This window comes from Hyperolius riggenbachi, chromosome 7 (genome assembly GCF_040937935.1).
Source record: "Hyperolius riggenbachi isolate aHypRig1 chromosome 7, aHypRig1.pri, whole genome shotgun sequence".
In the NCBI taxonomy this organism is placed as follows: Eukaryota; Metazoa; Chordata; class Amphibia; order Anura; family Hyperoliidae; genus Hyperolius; species Hyperolius riggenbachi.
In genome coordinates this window covers 274,398,641-274,418,138 of record NC_090652.1, presented here as the reverse complement: position 1 = coordinate 274,418,138, position 19,498 = coordinate 274,398,641, and the positions used below count along the sequence as shown (strand labels likewise).

The 19,498-nt window shown below is 45.4% G+C and overlaps 1 protein-coding gene across 6 annotated transcripts in view; it reads left to right on the top strand.

Moving 5' to 3' along the window:
* Positions 1 to 14,192, top strand: part of GALNT13 (polypeptide N-acetylgalactosaminyltransferase 13) — a 391,024-nt gene extending 376,832 nt beyond the window's left edge. Inside the window, exons 11-13 of one of the 6 annotated variants that reach the window (XM_068245766.1) lie at positions 2,274 to 2,303; positions 9,159 to 9,355; positions 13,623 to 13,704. In XM_068245766.1, coding sequence (XP_068101867.1) covers positions 2,274 to 2,303; positions 9,159 to 9,344 — 216 coding nt within the window. In that variant the 3' untranslated portion in view covers positions 9,345 to 9,355; positions 13,623 to 13,704. Of the gene's footprint in view, positions 1 to 2,273; positions 2,304 to 9,158; positions 9,356 to 13,622 lie in introns of those variants that run through there. The other 5 variants (XM_068245768.1, XM_068245767.1, XM_068245770.1 and 2 more) reach the window with 5 other exon arrangements.
* Positions 14,193 to 19,498: the final 5,306 nt, after the last annotated feature.

The following is a 19,498-nucleotide window of genomic DNA, read 5'->3' as shown; positions in this document are numbered from 1 at the left end:
TCTCAGAAGTTATTCTTTGGCAGGAAGCAGTTTTATGGCTGTAATTCCTTATCAGTGAGGGTAAAGCAACAGTTGGTAAAGTCCGACTGGAGAGAAACTGTCACTTGCATAGCTGAATATTAACTTTTTCAGACAGAGAAAGCTGAAAAGGAACACAGCATAGTTACCGTATTTGTATGCATGGCCCCTTATATACTGTACATCGTGTTACATGGCACCTCCGTATTCCTTTAATGCCATTGGCACGTGATTTGGATGCCAGGTAAAGCCGATATTTAGAATATGGCTAAAATGTTTTATCCATATTCTAGTATCAGCTTTGGGACAGTGCATTGTGTTTCTCCCCACTTCTCTTCTGTAATTCTGCAGTCCCTATGTTTCTATAATTTTAACCACTTTCTGATATACTTTATTTCAGAAAGTAGAGATCAGTTGGCACTACAGCAGATGCAAGATGTTGTGGAATGAGGGTGTTCCCTGTACACCACTCATCTCTGCGTGGCAACCACAGCGTGCTCTGGCCACTATAAAGATAAATGATGTTGTTAAAAGGAGGAAAGAAGAGAAAGGCCGGCACTGCTGCTACTTGCTCTTTAATAAAGTCTTGCTTGTACAAAAAGTCACATGACCCACAGATGTACAGATAATAGAACAGTTAACATACCCATGCAAGTGGCATGATCAGTGGCGGTGGATGCTTGAAGTCTGACAGCCGTTTCGCACAACTGCGCTTCTACAGAGGCTGCCTTAAAGCGGAACTAAAAATAAAAAATAAACAAAGCGTTTCATTCACCTGGGGCTTTTGCCAGCCCCTTGCAGCCATCCTGTCCTGCAGCGGTCCTCCGCGATCCTCCATTCTCCCGCCGCCAACTAGTTTCTGTCCGATCAACTTGTAAGTCGATGGACTACTGCGCCTGCGCAGCCCTGCCACCCGTAGCCTCGTTCGCGTTTCCATCCGCAATAGCGCTATTGCGGATGGGAGCGTGAGCTCAAATATGCGTGGCCAGAGCCACGCAGGTGCAGAGGCCTGGCGGCGAAACCGAAACTAGCTGGACAACTGATTTTCAAAGTACTATCTGCATTTTCCTACGGCACAGCTCACACTATATGCATTTTAACCAAAAGCTTTTTCACAATGCACTGCTATGGAAAGTTTAAGATGCTTTCGTTTTTCAGCTGAAATTACATGCAACCAAATGGCAGCATTTGGTAACACCATGCGTGTCTCACTTGGCACAGGGTGGCATTACCTGGCGGTGAAAAAAAAGTCTCATGTTGCGTCTGAGGGCAGCAACCGCCATGCTCAGATGCGACTACATAGTGAAGCCACCTGTCCACCGCCTGTGCCGAGCGCTAGCAACTGCCCCGCCTATGAGTGGGAGCACCTGCCAGACATGGAACATAAACAAAAGAAAAGACAATCGAGAGCCCAATATAGTGTAGTATAGTTAGTAAAATAAACTAGTATGGTAGTATGTGAACTACTCACAAGGATAGGTTACCTCCAAGGCAACCACTGTATAGGCAGATGAGGAAATTTTCCTCTCCCCACTTAGGCTAAGAAGTCGCTCTCTGTAGATTAGGAGAAAGGGGCGAGGGAACACCCGTCCACCAGGGTGATTTATTGTAATTTATAGAAAATGGAGGGGGGGGGGATGGCGGACTTATCTCCTCACAGATGACACAATAGTATGGTATCAAATCAAAATCATCTATTCTTAACCTAATAAAAAATGATGCAATGCATTTCGCGGGTCTGTAGCCCGCTTCCTCTGGCAAAATGCAAAAAGGAGCAACTTTAGATGTGTCAGGACGAGCAGGGCACAAATCTAAAGTCTGATTTCATTCTGAGAGGCGACCTGCTCCTCCTGACACATCTAAAGTTGTTCCCTTTTGTATTTTGACTGTGGAAGTCAGGAGGAAGTGAGCTACAGACCCGCAAAACGTGTTGCAGCATCTTTTGTTATTGGAGCAAGAAACTAACAATTGCTCTTATTTAATATCATACAATTGTGTGGGGAGGTAAGTCCACGCCCCCCCCCCCCCCCCCCCCCCCCAATATTGAACTGTTTTAAGCATATTTTACACAGTACTGGTGCCTCTATTTCTACAAAGACATGGAGGAGAGACCTTACTATCTGTGATTGTAAAAAAGTTTATTTCCACTTTAAGCTTTATTTTATAGAAAACAAATGGAGTACGCAGTAGTTTGGATGAGAACTGCTATTGAGAACTGTTGTATGACTCCTTTCTTGTATGTTTCATTTTGTCAGTACGCAGGTAAATGGGAGTATAATTTTGAGGTAAGAGATTTTTGTAACAAATGTGTGTGATTAGAAAGCCTAGCAGGAGTGCTGTTGTTGTCTTGTGGAATAATAATGTAGAAACTGTTTCCTTCTGTGTCTTTGTGTCGTGACCCCCTCTGACAGCTCTGCTCTGAAAGCCGAGCAAGAAAAATACTTTCATAAACATTATTTATTTTGTTCTGGTGTTGTTCTGATGGTAAAGTGAGCCGGAGTCTGGGTAAACAATTTAAAACCGTCAGTGAATTTCCATTGCGATAGCGTTTGGCTAGTTTTTTTTACATAAGACCGTACACGGAATACACATAAGCCCTTTAATTCACTATTGCAGCTATTGTGATGATTTGACTCAGTTTTTTTTTTTTTTTTTTTTGTCCAGATTTTGGAAAGCCCTTAGAGATCACAGAGTAGAAACTTAAATTCTCAGTGTCACTTTTTACCCTCCTATGCTAACTATTATTTGTTGCTCCCCCCCCCCCCACCTAAAAACCAAAAGTGCATGCACACACACCGCGCACACACACACACACACACACACACACACACACACACACACACACACACACACAACACACACACACACACACACACACACACACACACACACACACACACACACACACACACACACACACACACACACACACACACACACACACACACACACATACATACACATCACATACACACACAACACACAGGTATATGGCGGCCTGATACTCGGACCTCTAGCTAACAGGCACTGTTATTGACCTGAGAAGGCGGCTGTTGCCGTGAAACGTGTTGTCTAGTGCACCAATAAAACAGATCATTATTACTTGAACGTCCACTTGTCTCTATCCCTAATGGGACACCTATAAGGTTGGACAACCTATTATTATAATTACTGTTCGATACTACCATACAGAGTATTGAATTTACAGTCGTACATCTCTTCCCGGGCGCCTCCTACTGGTCTTTTAAAATACACACACACACACACACACACACACACACACACACACACACACACACACACACACACACACACACACACACACACACACACACACACACACACACACAGTCCTTGTGCAACACCCTCAATATATACAGTAGCTCCCCTCCTCTCTATGCAGCCTTTCTTCGATATATGTACCAGGGCTGGGGTGGAGGCAATTTTTGGGTACTGGAGTTAAAGTAAAAATTTACTGATTGTGTTTTTACGTCGACTAAAGTGGGAGCTTCTGGCCATTTCTAAAAATGCCCACTTTAGTTGTAACATCACCGGCCAAAGCCCAGCATTGGCCAGCCAAAGTCCAACATTGTGCAAAACGGCTTTCCTGCCATTTCACTACTTGCTTGGTGTTGTGTAACTTTCTTGGACATGACAGAATATGGAGAGGTGGGGAGGTTAGGGTTAGGCAGATGATAGGAGGAGGTTAGTTTTAGACAGAGGAGATTGGGGAGGTTAGTGACAGGCAGAAGAGAGGGGTGGGGTTAGGGTTGGGCACAGGAGATGGGGAGGTTAGTGTTAGGCAGAGGAGAGTGGAGGTTAGTGTTAGGCAGAGGATAGGGGGAGGTTTGTGTTAGGCAGAGGATAGGGGGAGCTTAGTGTTAGGCAGAGGAGAGGGGAGGTTAGAGTTAGGTAAAGGAGAGGGGAGCTTAGTGTTAGGCAGAGGAGATAGGAAGTTAGTGTTAGGCATAGGAGAGGGGAGGTTAGTGTTAGGCAGAGGAGAGAGGAGGTTAGTGTTAGGTAAAGGAGAGGGGAGCTTAGTGTTAGGCAGAGGAGATAGGAAGTTAGTGTTAGGCAGAGGGGAGGGGAGGTTAGTGTTAAGTAGAGGAGATGGGAGCTTAGTGTTAGGCAAAGGAGAGGGGAGCTTAGTGTTAGGCAGAGGAGATGGGAAGTTAGTGTTAGGCAGAGGAGAGTTTAGTGTTAGGCAGAAGAGAGGGCAGGTTAGTGTTAGGCAGAGGAGGGGGGGGGGGTTATTGTTAGGCAGAGGAGAGGTTAGTGTTAGGCAGTGGAAGGGGGGGGGGTATTAGTGTTAGGCAGAGGAGTTGGGGGTATTAGTGTTAGGCAGATGAGAGGGGGGTATTAGTGTTAGGCAGAGGAGAGGGGGGTATTAGTGTTAGGCAGAGGAGAGGAGAGGATAGTGTTAGGCAGAGGAGAGGAGAGGTTAGTGTTAGGCAGAGGAGAGGGGGGATTAGTGTTAGGTAAAGAAGAGGAGAGGTTAGTGTTAGGCAGAGGAGAGGTGAGGTTAGTGTTAGGCAGAGGAGAGAGGAGGTTAGTGTTAGGCAGAGGAGAGAGGAGGTTAGTGTTAGGCAGAGGAGGGGGGTTATTGTTAGGCAGAGGAGAGGTTAGTGTTAGGCAGTGGAGGGGGGGGGGGGTATTAGTGTTAGGCAGAGGAGATGGGGGTATTAGTGTTAGGCAGAGGAGAGGGGGGTATTAGAGTTAGGCAGAGGAGAGGGGGGTATTAGTGTTAGGCAGAGGAGAGGAGAGGTTAGTGTTAGGCAGAGGAGAGGGGAGGTTAGTGTTAGGCAGAGGAGAGAGGAGGTTAGTGTTAGGCAGAGGAGAGGGGAGGTTAGTGTTAGGTAAAGGAGAGGGGAGCTTAGTGTTAGGCAGAGGAGATAGGAAGTTAGTGTCAGGAAGAGGAGAGGGCAGGTTAATGTTAGGCAGAGGGGAGGGGAGATTAGTGTTAGGCAGAGGAGAGGAGAGGTTAGTGTTAGGCAGAGGAAAGGGGGGACTAGTTTTAGGAGATGGGGGTATTAATAGTGTTAGGCAGAGGAGAGGAGAGATTAGTGTTAGGCAGAGGAGAGGAGAGGTTAGTGTTAGGCAGAGGAGAGGGGGGACTCGTTTTAGGCAGAGGAGGGGGGATTAGAGTTAGGCAGAGGAGAGGAGAGGTTAGTGTTTGGCAGAGTAGAGGAGAGGTTAGTGTTAGGCAGTGGAGAGGGGGGATTAGTGTTAGGCAGAGGAGAGGGGTGTGTGAAGGGATGAGGGCCCATACACCATGAGCAGACCGACAGTTGTATGATAACTCATTTATTCCATCTCAAGCAGTAGTAAAACTCCATATCACGCAATAGCAAAAATCCAAAACTCCTCGGACAAATACACTGCAGACTGTTCACTCACACTCCAGCACAATTCTCAGCCAGCGCTGCTATCCCTCCCCCTATTATTGCACTGGTAGTTTATCTCCAGAATGGCTCATCAATGTACACAATTGTCAGAAGGTTGGTTGTGTCTCCAAGTACAGTCTCAAGAGTATGGAGGAGATTCTGGGAGAGAGGCAGCTACTCTAGAAGTGCTGGACATGGACAGGCCTGTAGAAGATCCTTAAAACATCACCTGTATCTACTCCTTTGCGGCAGGGGGGAATAGGATGACCACTGCCAGAACCCTACAAAAATGCTTCTAGCAAGCCACTGGTGTGGTTGTCTCTGGCCAAACAATAAAAATAAAAAGAAGGGACACCGAGAGCCCATTATAGTGTAGTAAGTTGGGTGATGGGTAAATGGAAAAGTATATGATAGATATACTCACAAGTCAGGGTTACCAATTAGGTAACCACTGTGTAGGCAGGTGAGGAGGTTAGGCCTGTCCTCACTCAGGATTAAGATGTGGCTCTCTGTAGATTAGGAGAAGAAAGGGAATTCAACCCCTCCACCAGGGGTGGATGCTGATATTGTAAGGAGAACAGAGGCGCCAACAGAATAAAATACATCTAAAAACTTTAAAATTCCTCAGGAGGCGGTGGTGGACTCATCTCCCCGAAGCAGACATGATACTGTCGGTTTTAGTACAAATTTATTTATATACTCCAACATACAGCTCATCGCGTTTCGTGGGTATATTCCTGCTTCTTCAGGCAATAACGAACAGGAGTACACACTGAAAGACAGAGACAAATACAGTGTCCTCAGACTAATGAACATGATGTTTGAGTGTTGTTATTAAAGTCATTGGTAAGGGGGCATAAAAAAGGGGGGGTCATAAAAAATATATACAGGGGAGGGGGAACGGGTTGCCAGGCTGGGAAAAGCCTGCTAGGGTGCTGGATATGGTGGGTGGACTTGGTAGTGGTGAATGGGAATTGATGAGGAAAAATAGTGTACATTGGTAGAACGCAGTGATGTATGTAGTAGTGTCAACCAAAGGTATGGGGTGTGGAAACAGGAGTGGGGGATGAAAAACATAGAATGATATATGGAAGGTCCTGAAAAAATGGCAGAATTTTTGACTTACCAGTGCAGTCTTAAGGTCACGATAAGAGCCTTTGTACTGGTGTGAAGGTTTGCAGCTTCTTGTATACTTAAATTGGTGGGTGAGTGACCAATCATGTGGTGTGTGGAGGCGGGGGCTAGTTGAGGGACAATAGTCGGCACTTATAGGGCTGTGGGGACAAAAGGGGGAGTGGGAAAATGGTTATGTAAGGGTTTGTGGGCGGGGTTAAATGAAAGGCAGCATTTTTACCTATAGGACTATGGGGGGCGTGTCTGTTGTCCAATAGGGAGTGGGGGAATGGAAAAGTGAGGGTTTGTGGGCGGTGCGACGATAACGCCGCACTGCTATAATAACCTATGGGCAGTGCACCTGAATGTGGCTGGATAGTGTAATGGTCAAGGGCTCTGCCTCCGACACAGGAGACCCGGGTTTGACTTCCGGCTCTGCCCGCTCAGCAAGCCAGCACCTATTCAGCATAAAACATTTTTTATGCTGAATAGGTTAATTTGCTTGAGCAGTGTATGTAGGTGCGTGTGTATATATATTTATATTTATTATGAATTGTGTATATATATATATATATATATATATATATATATATATATATATATATATATATATATATATACAGTATATATCCTGATATAATTATAATCACTTAACTTGTTTATTCAAACAATACTTTAATCTTGAAAGACGGAGGGATTATGTACATACCGGTAATTGTTTTTTTCTTTTCAATTGGTTATTTGATGTTTTAGGGGTTTGTTTGTTTCTTGATGTCTTGTAGTTTTAAATGTGAGTTCTTTTAAGTCATATCAAAGGATGTACTTAAGATTTTGAACTAGTAGAGGAAGATGTTCCTGATTTTTCTTTTAAAGTTTTTTTCTTTTATGTCCCATTACTTTATACTTTTAGTCTTTTGATACAAATATTAAAAATATAACGTCATTTTTCTTAAGTTTTTTCCTTTGTTTAAAATATGCAGTTACTAAATGTTCCTGGATTACTTTTAAAGAGCACCTGAAAAGTGCTCAAAGTTAATGTCCACAGCACTATCTTTCGTTGCTGGCCATAATCCTCAAATACAAAACTCTATTTTTACCGGTACCTCTTGTTGTAATTGACTATATGTTGTTGACATCTCTACCTGGAGCTTCTTCCAGTGCGTGCAAGAAAAAGGGTGCAAGGATTCAGGCACCCAATTTCAGCTAGTAGAATGTCTGTAAAATTTACCAATATTTAACTTTTTAAAAGTGTAAATTTCTGTAGTAAAATATTACTAAATAATACCAAGATTTTACTACAACTTAACCTAACACCATTCTCACACAGAACCCTCCCTTACAGATGCTTATCCTTAACCATCCCCCTCCCTCACGCCTCACCCTTAAAGTGAACCTCCAGACTAAAAATCTACTCAGCAGCAGTGAAAAGGCTTGGTGTTTCTTTAACAGTTTTACAGCATCAGAACTCTGTTTTTCCTCCCCAAGCCTAATCTTTAGCTGCACAGAAGTTAAGCTCCGCCCCACCAAAGAAATCTGCCTGGGCATTTTTCCCCTGATGCTGTGCAAAGCATGATGGGATTTCTGATGTTATTGTTCTTCTGCTGATTTGGTGTAATTTTTTAAAAAATATTTTTAATTTGAGATTTGAAGCCCAGCACGCGCAGCTGGGAGGAGTGATCAGGACACAGGACAGTTGGAACTGTGTCTTATGGTCCTTGTCACCTCCTTTCAACCAAACAGATGGCTGCCCCCATGAAATCACAAACATTTGCCTGTTCGTTTAAAACAGGGTGGGTAAGAGATTATATTACCTATCTATTTTAATTAACATAGCTAACGTAACTTACTGACAGTATGTTTGTTTAGGCTGAAGTTCCCCTTTAAAATCAACTCCCCTCCACCTACCCTTACCCATCCCCATTGACACCAAACCCTTAAAATCACCCCCCACGCCTAACCTTAACCGCTCCCCAACGCTTAAAAACAACCCCCACCATGGCTAAGCTTCAAAGCAGGTCTTCTTGGTGCGCAGTGACATTATAAATTGCAGCTATACTGTGAAATTTGGGCACCCATGTCGCTTAATAAATAGAACTATGGTCTAAACGTCACAGTATAGCCGCAATTTATAACGGCGCCAATGGCGGCACCCAAGTTTTGCCCAGTAGTGGGCGCCCAAATTTCCTGCTTCCATTCCAGCCCCCGTAGTCCTTTTGGTCCCTCACAGTAGTTCTGCTTTGTTCCATTCAGCAGCAGTACCCTTGTGAAAGCTGCCCGACTGAGCCAGTCACGGGCTACTGCGCATGTGTGGCCCCGCCACACAGGTGCAGTTTTCACGAACTGGCCCAAGCACAGAATGCTCCTGCCCACAGTCACCATTGGAAGGCGCGACTCGGGGCCGCACATGCAGCTTTCGGAGGGGCACAGCTGCTAATCGCAGCAGAGTGGAACGACTGCGATGTACCAGAAGGACTACCAGGGTCTGAAAGAAGTCCCAGGTAAGTTAAACTGGCCACCTTTATTTCCCTTTAGGTTTCCTTTAAGAAGGGACAGGTCCTCTTGTTCATGTTTTCCATCTGTCATGCATTAATCACACTTTTACATTTTCTTTGCTTTCACCTGTTTTGTTTTTCTGTTGCACAGACCCATTCATTTCTCCATATCATAACCCAATCATGTTTGACTTTAAGCCACATAGAGGATGGTACGTCCGGCCCCACGGTGGAGTACTGTAGTGGCAGCCAGCGCCAGGCGTGGATACTGAGAAACTATACCAGGCGGGAAGTGTTTAGAAATATATTTTACAGCTCCACTGATTACTTTCTGTGAAAACTCCTGAGGTTAGTATTCTGTGGCGCTATTACCGAAGGCTCACAGAGCTCTTGTTGATGAAAACGATAAATACAGTTTTACATAAACGCTGCTTAACAGCCGTGCCACAGTTAAGTCCCTTTCCCGGGAGATGAAGGGATGGCTACATTTTGATTGATGAATATGAAATGGGCAGAAAGATGAAACTTTGTAAATAGCATTTATTGAGGTAAGCCTTGTAAACAATAGCGATTGAGTGTAGGGTGAATAAGGGCTCGTCCACACCTAAGCGGGAATCGTGCAATCCCCGGTAATCGCAAACCGCTAATCCTATTGTACCCTATGGCAGTGTTCTCACTGCCACGAGTGCGGGCGTTTTGCAATTAGCGATAATCACAAAGGCGTTACCTGCAGCGTTTTGGGTGCGATTCTGGAGCGATCGCGATTAGCATGTATAGAACCGCTAATCGCGATCGCTTCCAAAACGCTACTTTGTCCAGTGATTTTTCCTCGATAATCGCGTAAAAAATCACTCCCGCAAAACGCTAGCAGTAATCGCTAGCGTTTAGCGATTTTAGATGTGAACGGGTTCCAATACAGGATCAGTAGTTATCTTAAAGAGTACCTACATTATAAATTACAGTTTGCTTTAAACCTAATAAGTTGGCAAGATATATTAAATCACACATAATAAAGTGTGATTTTCTCACCCATAGTGCGTACATAGTGTCTTGAAATCCCCGCCCCTTGTCTGAAATCAGACCCGGGCAAGGGAGGGGCTGGGGAGGGTACCAGGCTGGAGGGGAGGACACAATGCTGAGGGTATACTTGCAAGGCATAGGCATGAGAAGAGAAATGGAAGTGCTACTACAGATATACTGTAAATGTGAGCCTGTTCTTTCCACTACGAGGTACCAGAAGTAAATTTTACATGTTTATCGAACTGTACACAATTCATAGACTACAGATATGTATTGCCATTGAAACTTTTGTTTGGCTGCAGGTAGCCTTTAATGGAAATGGGTATCAGGACAAACATCAACTCTAGATATAGGCTGCTGAAATAATGTGCAGATTTTCTTTTTTTCTGTAAATGTTTTTACACCTCCCAGGTCTGCATATTGCTCCTTTAACATAAACCTGTGTAATTAAATTAAATTAATTCTCCAGAGGCTTTCCCCATTCTTCTGCATCAGGCCATTCCAGCGTTGAGATCCCCCGAAGCAAGGCCACATGCACCTGCACAGTAATACAGACCTGCTTGAGCTTCAGCGGAAAAAGCTGAGCCCGATCGGGTCTGTGTTACTGCACAGGGGCGAGCTGTCGACAGGCCCTTGTCAAGGGTTTACACACTTGTCAGGGAACACACTTGTACTAGCGGTTTTGCTTGTATTCTCCAATATTCCAGAACTCGCAAGATTCAAGATGCCTTTATTGTCACTGTTCAATACAATCCAATGCAATATTGTTTGGCGCAATCTCACATGCCGTAGATCCGGGGTGTCAAACTCAAATACAATTCTGCCCTTATAAACTTTCCATGTGTCTAATGGCCCCCCTGCAACCCCTATACAGTACCCTGGTGTCTAGTGGTCCTCCTCCCTCCCCTATACAGTTCCCTGGTGTCGAGAGGCCCCTACTCTCCCCAATACAGTTCCTTATTGTTTAGTGCTTTATCCCTACCTCCCCCATATGGATTCTCTGTTGTTTTAAGGCTCCACCTCCACTATAGCTTCCCTGGTGTTCTAGAGAGGGCCAAGCATGATGCAAAGTGGGGAAACCACTTGAGGGCCAAATTTGATGGCTCTGGGGGCCAGAATTGGCCCGCGGGCCAGAGTTTAACATGTTTGCCTTATGCTGGGCATACATGGTAAGTTTTTGCACTGGAATTGAGCCGCTGGCTCGATACCGGTGCGTCACCGCTCGTCCACACGTGCGGGCAGATCGATTCCCGTATTTTTCTATTGTCCGCCCGCGGGGATCAAACACAGAATCGATACACTGTGGTGATCGGACACGTCGGATATTATCAATCGAACCATCAGCGGCTCGATTGATAACAAGAAACTTACCATGTATTCCCAGCATAAGATAGAGAAATAATAGTAATTAACCACTTAACGACCGCCTAACGCCCATAGGCGTCGGCAGGTCTTAAGTGGTTTACCATGGAAACGGCCGCTCGATCACGGAGGGTGTCTCCGTGAACAGCTGAAGAGCCGCCGATCGCGGCTCGCCGGCAAAATGTAAACACGCGGGGAAGAAATCCCCTCTGTTTACATCATACGGCGCTGCTGCGCAGCAGCGCCGTAAGGCAGATCGGCGATCCCCGGCCTCTGATTGGCCGGGGATCGCCGGCATATGATAGGCTGAAACCTATCCTATCCTATCCGTCCTGCGCAGCCCATGGAGGGAGAGGGAGGGACGGGAAGGAAGAGAGCGCCGAAAACGCTGCGGAGGGGGGCTTTGAAGAGCCCCCCCGCAAAGCGCAGCAAGCCGGCGGCTAATCGCCCTGGAATAATCCTGATCTGTGCTGCGGGCTGGAGAGTCCACGCAGCACAGATCAGGCAAAACACCCCTGGTCCTTAAGTGGTTAAACTAAATTAAAAATATTACATTACAAGCATAGTTATTATTTAACAGTGCCCACCATACACAGATGAAGAGGTAAAGTGTAAAGTAAGCATGGATATCATAAGTGAAGTCATGAATTCATTTTCCGTTGCAAAATTTTGGGGTTGCAGTGAAATACATTGTAACTGAGACCGCAAAGGAATTGCAAAGAAAAGTGGAAAAAAATGCCCAAATGCAACATGAAAGAACACACACAAGTTTCCAATTCCCCAGCAGGCAACTGAAAGTGTTCCCTGCCTAAGGCTGCCACCTCAGCCAAACGCTCTTACTGTCATCAACATGGCTGGGTACCCAAGCTTAGGTCAAAATCCGACAACAGACCTATTGCCGGGCCCACCTGCACCTCAAATGGCCACTGTGGGGTCTCTACTTTAGCCTGTGAGGTTGCCAAGGGTGAGAGGCAGGATTTCTCTACCAGAAGTCCCACCAATGTTGGGGTCCTACCATTAGCCTGTGAGGTTGCCAAGGGTGAGAGGCAGGATTTCTCTACCAGAAGTCCCACCAATGTTGGGGGCCTACCATTAGCCTGTGAGGTTGCCAAGGGTGAGAGGCAGGATTTATCTACCAGAAGTCCCACCAATGTTGGGGGCCTACTTGAGAGCAGGCGAGTCTCCTTAGAGACAACAGAAAGCATAGCTGAGGTGGTACGTCTGCACGGCATGCAGCCACCAATTTGTTTTGTAACATTTCACAAGAGGATCACGCAGGCGACATCACTACACTTCATGTAGCTCCACAAGCACACAAGTCAATGGTCTGTGACCAAGCATGGTGTCCTTAACAAGCCCTTCAAAAAAAAAGGAGTCTCCAAGTCAGAGGTGTAACTACAAATTATGGGGCCTCCAAGCAAAACTTTAATGAGTTCCCCCAATGTTCACACATTTTCCCTTGCATATGCCTAGTGACCTTCACAGCCTGGCGTAGCTAAGGAGCTGTGGGCCCCGATGCAAGTTTTACATGGGGCCCCCCAAGCACTCTATACATAACAATTGATACGGCATGCCAAAACCTGCCAATGGCAACTACAGTGTCAGAGGTGCAAGAAGAGGCTGGGAAACAGTTTGTTAGTGATTACTACTATTCACAGCATCTATAGAAATGATTATTATGAGCACAGGACCAATAGAGAGGTAATAATGTAGATGAGGGAGAGCCCTTTGGGGCCCCTCTGGCCCAAGGGCCCCGATGCGGTCGCTACCTCTGCACCCCCTATTGCTACGACCTGGGGGCCCACCTTACAAGGGTCCTAAAACAAGTGTGGACATCCATGATCTTCACACCCATAACAACTGTAGCCACAGAAACACCTGATCTGATGGATGGACCTCTTTATTGGAGGGAGGGAAGTAGTAGTTTGGCCCCCATTCAACTCTGGCCCACCCCCTTTCCCCCTGGGGTGTAACTACGGGGGCTGCTCCCTTGTAGTTACACCACAACTCCCAACTGATAGGAACAATTACTCCAGCACCACACTCTGCACCGGACCTGCTTATACAAAACGATGGTAGTCCCGGGAGTACGTTTGTTCCCTTAGCTATATAAAGATCAGCTTTGTTGAAAGACCAAATAACATTTGCTCTTGGAGTTCAATGTACATTTTTGCTGTGTGGCCAACCTGCATGAACTTGCTTTTATTTATCTTTTTATTCTGTTTCTTTACAGCATTTCGTATTGAGACATATCAACAGCAACCAGTGCTTAGACGAGCCATCCGAAGACGACAAAATGGTCCCGACAATGAGGGAGTGCAACGGAAGCCGGTCCCAGCAGTGGCTGTTGCGCAACATGACCTTGAACGTGTAAACCTCGGAGACGGTTATCCGGCTGCACCAAGACGTTTTGCGGAGTCTACGGACCTTAATTATCGACTCTGTGAACACTTGAATGGAACATAACACCTTCCTGCCTCTTGGTGACGTAAAATAATTGAGATCCTCTTGGAATTCAGCTGGGAGGACATAAATAGAACATTTTATAATTTTTCTTCCGTTAACAATACAAGACTGTGCAGGCCCAACTGCAAATTGTGCCAGTTTACGGGAGAACAAAAAATAAGGACCGTCGGAAGCTGTATATAATCTCCCCCCTCCCCGCTCTGAAAACTATATTTGTCACAAATCAAACTCAACGGGAAGCAAAGATCTGCTACAACGTACTGTAAAAAAATATTTTAATACAAAAATGTGGAAGATAAACCTGAAAGTGTCCAGTCAAATAAATTTAAACAGATCATCCTTGTTGAAAGATAATTTCAATAATTAAAGTGGAATTCCACTCTTCTCGATAAAATCAACAAGTCTCCTAAGTACGGATCTGTACATAACAAGGGGTGGTTACATGTGTCGTTTTATTCTGTTACCTTGGTTGTGTCTGCAAAGTCAGCCACATGCACAGCTCAGCCTTCCTGCCAGCACTGTGAGTTCTGAGTGCCTCCGTTTTCTTATTATTGCGGTTGATGCTCTTCCAGTCTTCTAATGCAGTCTGCTGTGTGCAGCTAATCACACATGTAGGAAGACGGGAGCAACTGGATGGTCTGTATTTTAAACAGATATATAAAAAGTACAGATTTCTAATATAGGCACAGGTCCTATAAAGTAGTAAAGTCAACAAGTGTCATCTTTAGTCTAAAGCAGGGGTCTCAAACTCGCGGCCCACGGGCCTCAATACAAAATTTTGTGGCCCTCGCCGGCAAAAGCTTCCTTATAGTTCGCTTCAGCGCTCCCAAGTAATCCGCCGCATCCCCGCCGCTAAACGAGGGCTGCAGAGCCCCCAAATCGCCCAGGGGCAATCCGCCGGCATTTCCTGGAAGGGGCAGAGCTTTCAGCTTCAGCTCTGCCCCTCCTGACGTCAATCGCCGCACGGATTGCCGCCTCTCCCCGCCCCTCTCTGTGAAGGAAGAGTGAGAGGGACGGGCAGAGGAGGCGATGCGCAGCGATTGTGAAATTCCTTATGCGACCCAGCCTCATCCTGACTTAGCCTCCTGCGGCCCCCCAGGTAAATTGAGTTTGAGACCCCCGGTCTTAAGCATTAAAACAACATAAAATTAACAGCTAGAACCGTCTGACTTGTTTTAAAGGAAAAAAACTCATGCTTTAGGCTGTGTTCCCACTTGAGCTGAGAATAGAAATTTTAGTCCATTTTCCACTCAGCACAAAACTGACAGTGAACAAATCCTTTTTTTTAGATAAGAGCCATTCACACTTAGCAGCCTACAATGGATGCAGTAAGCGGACTGCACTTTTGTGCCTTCCCCAGAATCTTGAGCATTGTAGCGGACACTACACTGTCTATTCCGGCTGGCGGAATATAACCCTGCATTACAACTTTGTTCTAAAACATTATTTACAGTATATTATATGCAACCAGCATTTTTTTTTTACTAGACCAGCATTGGAAGGGTTGCACAGAGCTTTAAAGTTCCTGTAGAGAACTGCCGAAGCATCCGAAGCTTACATAGATACATTTTGTTTACATAAATGTATCTAAGTGTTTAATGTGACTCACTCTCTCTGACTGAGAAGGAGCTGGAGGACAGCCAAAGAGTGTGTAACATTTATCACTTGTTACATTCTATTTAGTTAAATGTATCTATCTGAACTTCTGCATATCTCTCCACGGAACTTTAAACCTCTGTGTTTAACCCTTCCAATTCTGGTCTAGTAAAAAAAAAACTGCTGGTTGCATATAATATGCTGTAAATAATGTTTTAGAGAAAAGTTGAAATGCAGGGTTATATTCCGCTTTAAGGTGGCCATACATCTAGCAATTTTGGTGGCTAATTGACCAAGAGACAGATCTCTCTCTGAATGTGATCGGAGACAGATCTGTGGGCCGCCATAACCCGCAGGCCGATTCCTGATCGATTTCAGCATGTAATCTTTTGGAAATTGGCCTTGTGACACCACCACCCCGGCTGCTGTCCCCCTAAGGTTTTATGCCCCCAGTTTTACTGATACATACCATACCATTTTTTTTGTAACAAAGGTGGAGTTTCACTTTAAATTTTAACATTTAAAGCCCATGTAAACTGTAATGTGAAAAGTAGTCCTTTAGATTAGTGCTGACTAGTTCAGCATTACCATTAAGACTTCATTCTGCGCAGCCAATGCATTGTGATTGCAAGTCGAGGCCTCCTGTTTGACCCACTTGAGGCTTTCCTGTCCATCCCTGAGGACTGCTCCACCTCCACAGCTTCACATGTGCCCCTGCCAGTAATCCAGCCTTCCACAGACTACAGTTAGGTTGTGCATACATACTAATGTATGTATGTGCAACCCAATGTTGTTCCACCTGACATTCATGGGGTTCCACAGGCCTGGGAAAATTTCTAGTGGGTGAAGAGGGGGCTTCTACTTGCCACCCTAGGGACAGATGCAGCTGTACAGCTAAGTCCTACACGACCTACACAAAATAGTACATAGCCTAAGGGACTGCTTTTTCGGATCAGCTTATTTTGGCGTGCGGCTCTCAGAGCCGAGCGCCAATACTGGGCGCCCCATAGCAGCAATGCTATGCTGCGCGGGGCACGTAGCGGTAATTTGGGGCTCTGGCGGCTGCCAGACCCCGCCAGACCCCGAATTACATCTCCCTCCGAGTTGCGACAACTCGGAGGGGGAATAGTATTTAACGCCACCTCGGAGTTTAGCGGCAGCAGTGAGAGCCATAATTTTGGCTCTCACCGCGCCGAACTGAGCGGCACCGAAACAATATGCACCCCTGCTTTTTAGTGTTATGTTTAGGTGGACCTTAGGGGAAAAAAATATAGTGCTGCTGGGTATACTTCCCTTTGTAAGTAACAATAATAAAATGTTATTTACTTCAATGGCTTCAAGTCCAATTCCAGCCACAAAGATGGTTTCTGGTTTCATTTTTGATCATTTAAAATAAACGCCACCTCTCTAGGAATGACAAGACGAAAGTAACCTGTGTGGAAAAAGTAAGTAGTTATCTATTGTAAAACAAAAGTTTGCCTTCTTAAAACAGAAGATATTTGCAATTATTCAAGTTGGAATGAGCTCTGGGGTATCCCACAATGCATCACTGCTGAATATGCAAATTATCCTTTGTTGTCCCTGGAAGCTAACCACACCTCCAGAACCGCTAGAATGCAATGATGTGTCTGCTTGTTACCGGTAATTGTACAGAGCAGGAAGGCTACAGAAATGACACACACAAGTTATGGCTTATATTACCGTATATTCCGGCCTATAAGACGACTGGGCGTATAAGACGACCGCCCAACTTTTCCAGTTAAAATACAGAGTTTGGGATATACTCGCTGTATAAGACTACCCCTCTTCCAACGCACACCAAATAAAAATAAAAATAAAAAAAAATCATATACTGGTGCTGTGTATGAACAGATACTTGTGCTGTACTGTATGTGTTACCCAGTATATAACAGTATATAGTCAATTGACTTGTTGCATTGGTCAACTCTCCTTAAGTAGACTGGTCTGCTCTCCTTGACTACCTGTTTATCAGAGCGGTATGGAAAATAGATTGCGCTCCCTCAGCAGGGAGATCTGAGAGGCGGTAACAGGATAGGGAGTATCACCCGGCATCAATGACACCCGGCGTATAAGACGACCCCCAACTTTTCAGAAGATTTTCAAGGGTTAAAAAGTAGTCTTATATGCAGGAATATACAGTATATTCATTTTTCTAAAACATTTTCAGAATATAAGATGCATCTAGGTTTAAAGGGCAAAAATCAGGGGGGAAAAATACTAAACCTTGTGCGTCTATGGTGCAGAGATGTCTTATAGATCCGTATACCCTCAAAACTGTCTCTATCTAAGCTACACTGACCAGTTACACTTACCCCTGATGCCCCCAATAACTACACTTAACTAAAGTCCTGATGCCTCTATCAGTTACACTACACTACACTAGCTCCTTATTCCCACCAGTTGTACTGCAGAACACTACACCCTACACTAGCCCCTGATGCCCACCATCTACACTACACTAACCCTTACTAAGCCCCCCCCCCCCCCCGCTACACTACAATAACCCCTGCTAAACACAAAGCTCCCCAGCTACACTACGCTGTACCTGCAGTGGAAGATCTCACCTGATCCTGTTGCTGCGCTCCTCTCCTCCATCTCCGGTCATCTTGCACTGTATGTTCCAGTCATCCGAGGGCGCTGTCCTTCACACATCAGGACCCCAGCCGCCATGCTCCTCTTCCCCTCAGGCTCCATCTATACATCCTGCATCTGTACACGCTCCATCTTTCCTGGTTACAGAATTCTTCCTAGTTACTATTTGCCTGTTACTTTGTTACCTCACAGCGCACATGCGTAGGAAGGAAGGATAATACGGCAGCTGCAGACGGAGCCTGAGGGCAAGAGGAGTGCGGCGGTTGGGCTCCTGACATGTGAAAAACGGCACCCTCCGAGGACTGGAACATACATCGCAAGATGACCGGAAACAGATGGAGAGGAGTGCGGCAACAGGATCACTAAGTGCTTCCCTGCACATTCTGCATCATACCTTTTGAATATAAGTCGCACCCCCCCAGGGTTATGGTTTAGGTTATAAAGGTTCGTTCATAACCTAAATTTGTTCTTAAGTCGGGACGCCCCCATTCCTTAAGCAGAGTAGACGCAGCGGAAGGCAGATAGGGGACATCTCACCTGTTCCATGCCGATGTAACGTCCCGTCCTCTCTCTCCGTTCACTGTCCACTGTCCATGGCTACACATGCGTCACATAATGTCGTATTAGGATTTACCACAACTCAGTAATTTTAGCCCAATCAATAGCAAAAAAAAAGACATAAAATACTCCCCGGAAATTGGAAATTAAAAAAAAAATGACAAATCGAAAAACAGAAATCGGAAAAAACAGAAAATGAAAAATTGGCATTGGCGAATGGGCATTTCCGACCATCCCTATTAGTAATACTCTCTATATATGCGGATTACATAATGATAATCATTGATGCAACCCTGAAGAGAGCTTTTAAAAAAGTTAGATACCTGTTTAGAGGCTCTTGATCCTGTAGAACCTTTCCGGTCTTCTCCCTGAGTCTTCATTCCCTCGCTGTCCCCCATTCAAAATTAGCACCTTCGGGAATCCTCAGAAGACTTCGAACGCACTTGTGTCCCTGAATGCTTCTGGAAATCAGAATCCGTACTACACATGAGTGAGCGCGCTCTCGCCTGAAGTACTCTGGGACACAAGAACTTCCATAGCCTGCCCAGCAGGGGGAACGAGACAGGACCGAGAAGGCTCTGCTGGATCCAGAGCCTTTCCTCTAAATAGGTGAGCATTTAACTTTTTTATATACTGTATATAAAGCTCATTTGAGGTTCACTTTAACAATTTGTTCTCCTCCCCTGCCTACACCTCTTTGACGCTGCATGTATCCTTGGCAGGTTAAGTTCTCCGTTAAAACTGTGATGTCTATAATTTGCACTGGAAATTACAGCCAGGGATGAGCACTGTCTTGTTTAATCCGTCCCATGGCGCGTCCCACACTACGTTCCAAGCCATGTCACATGACTACTACACTTCCTACTTTAACCTAGA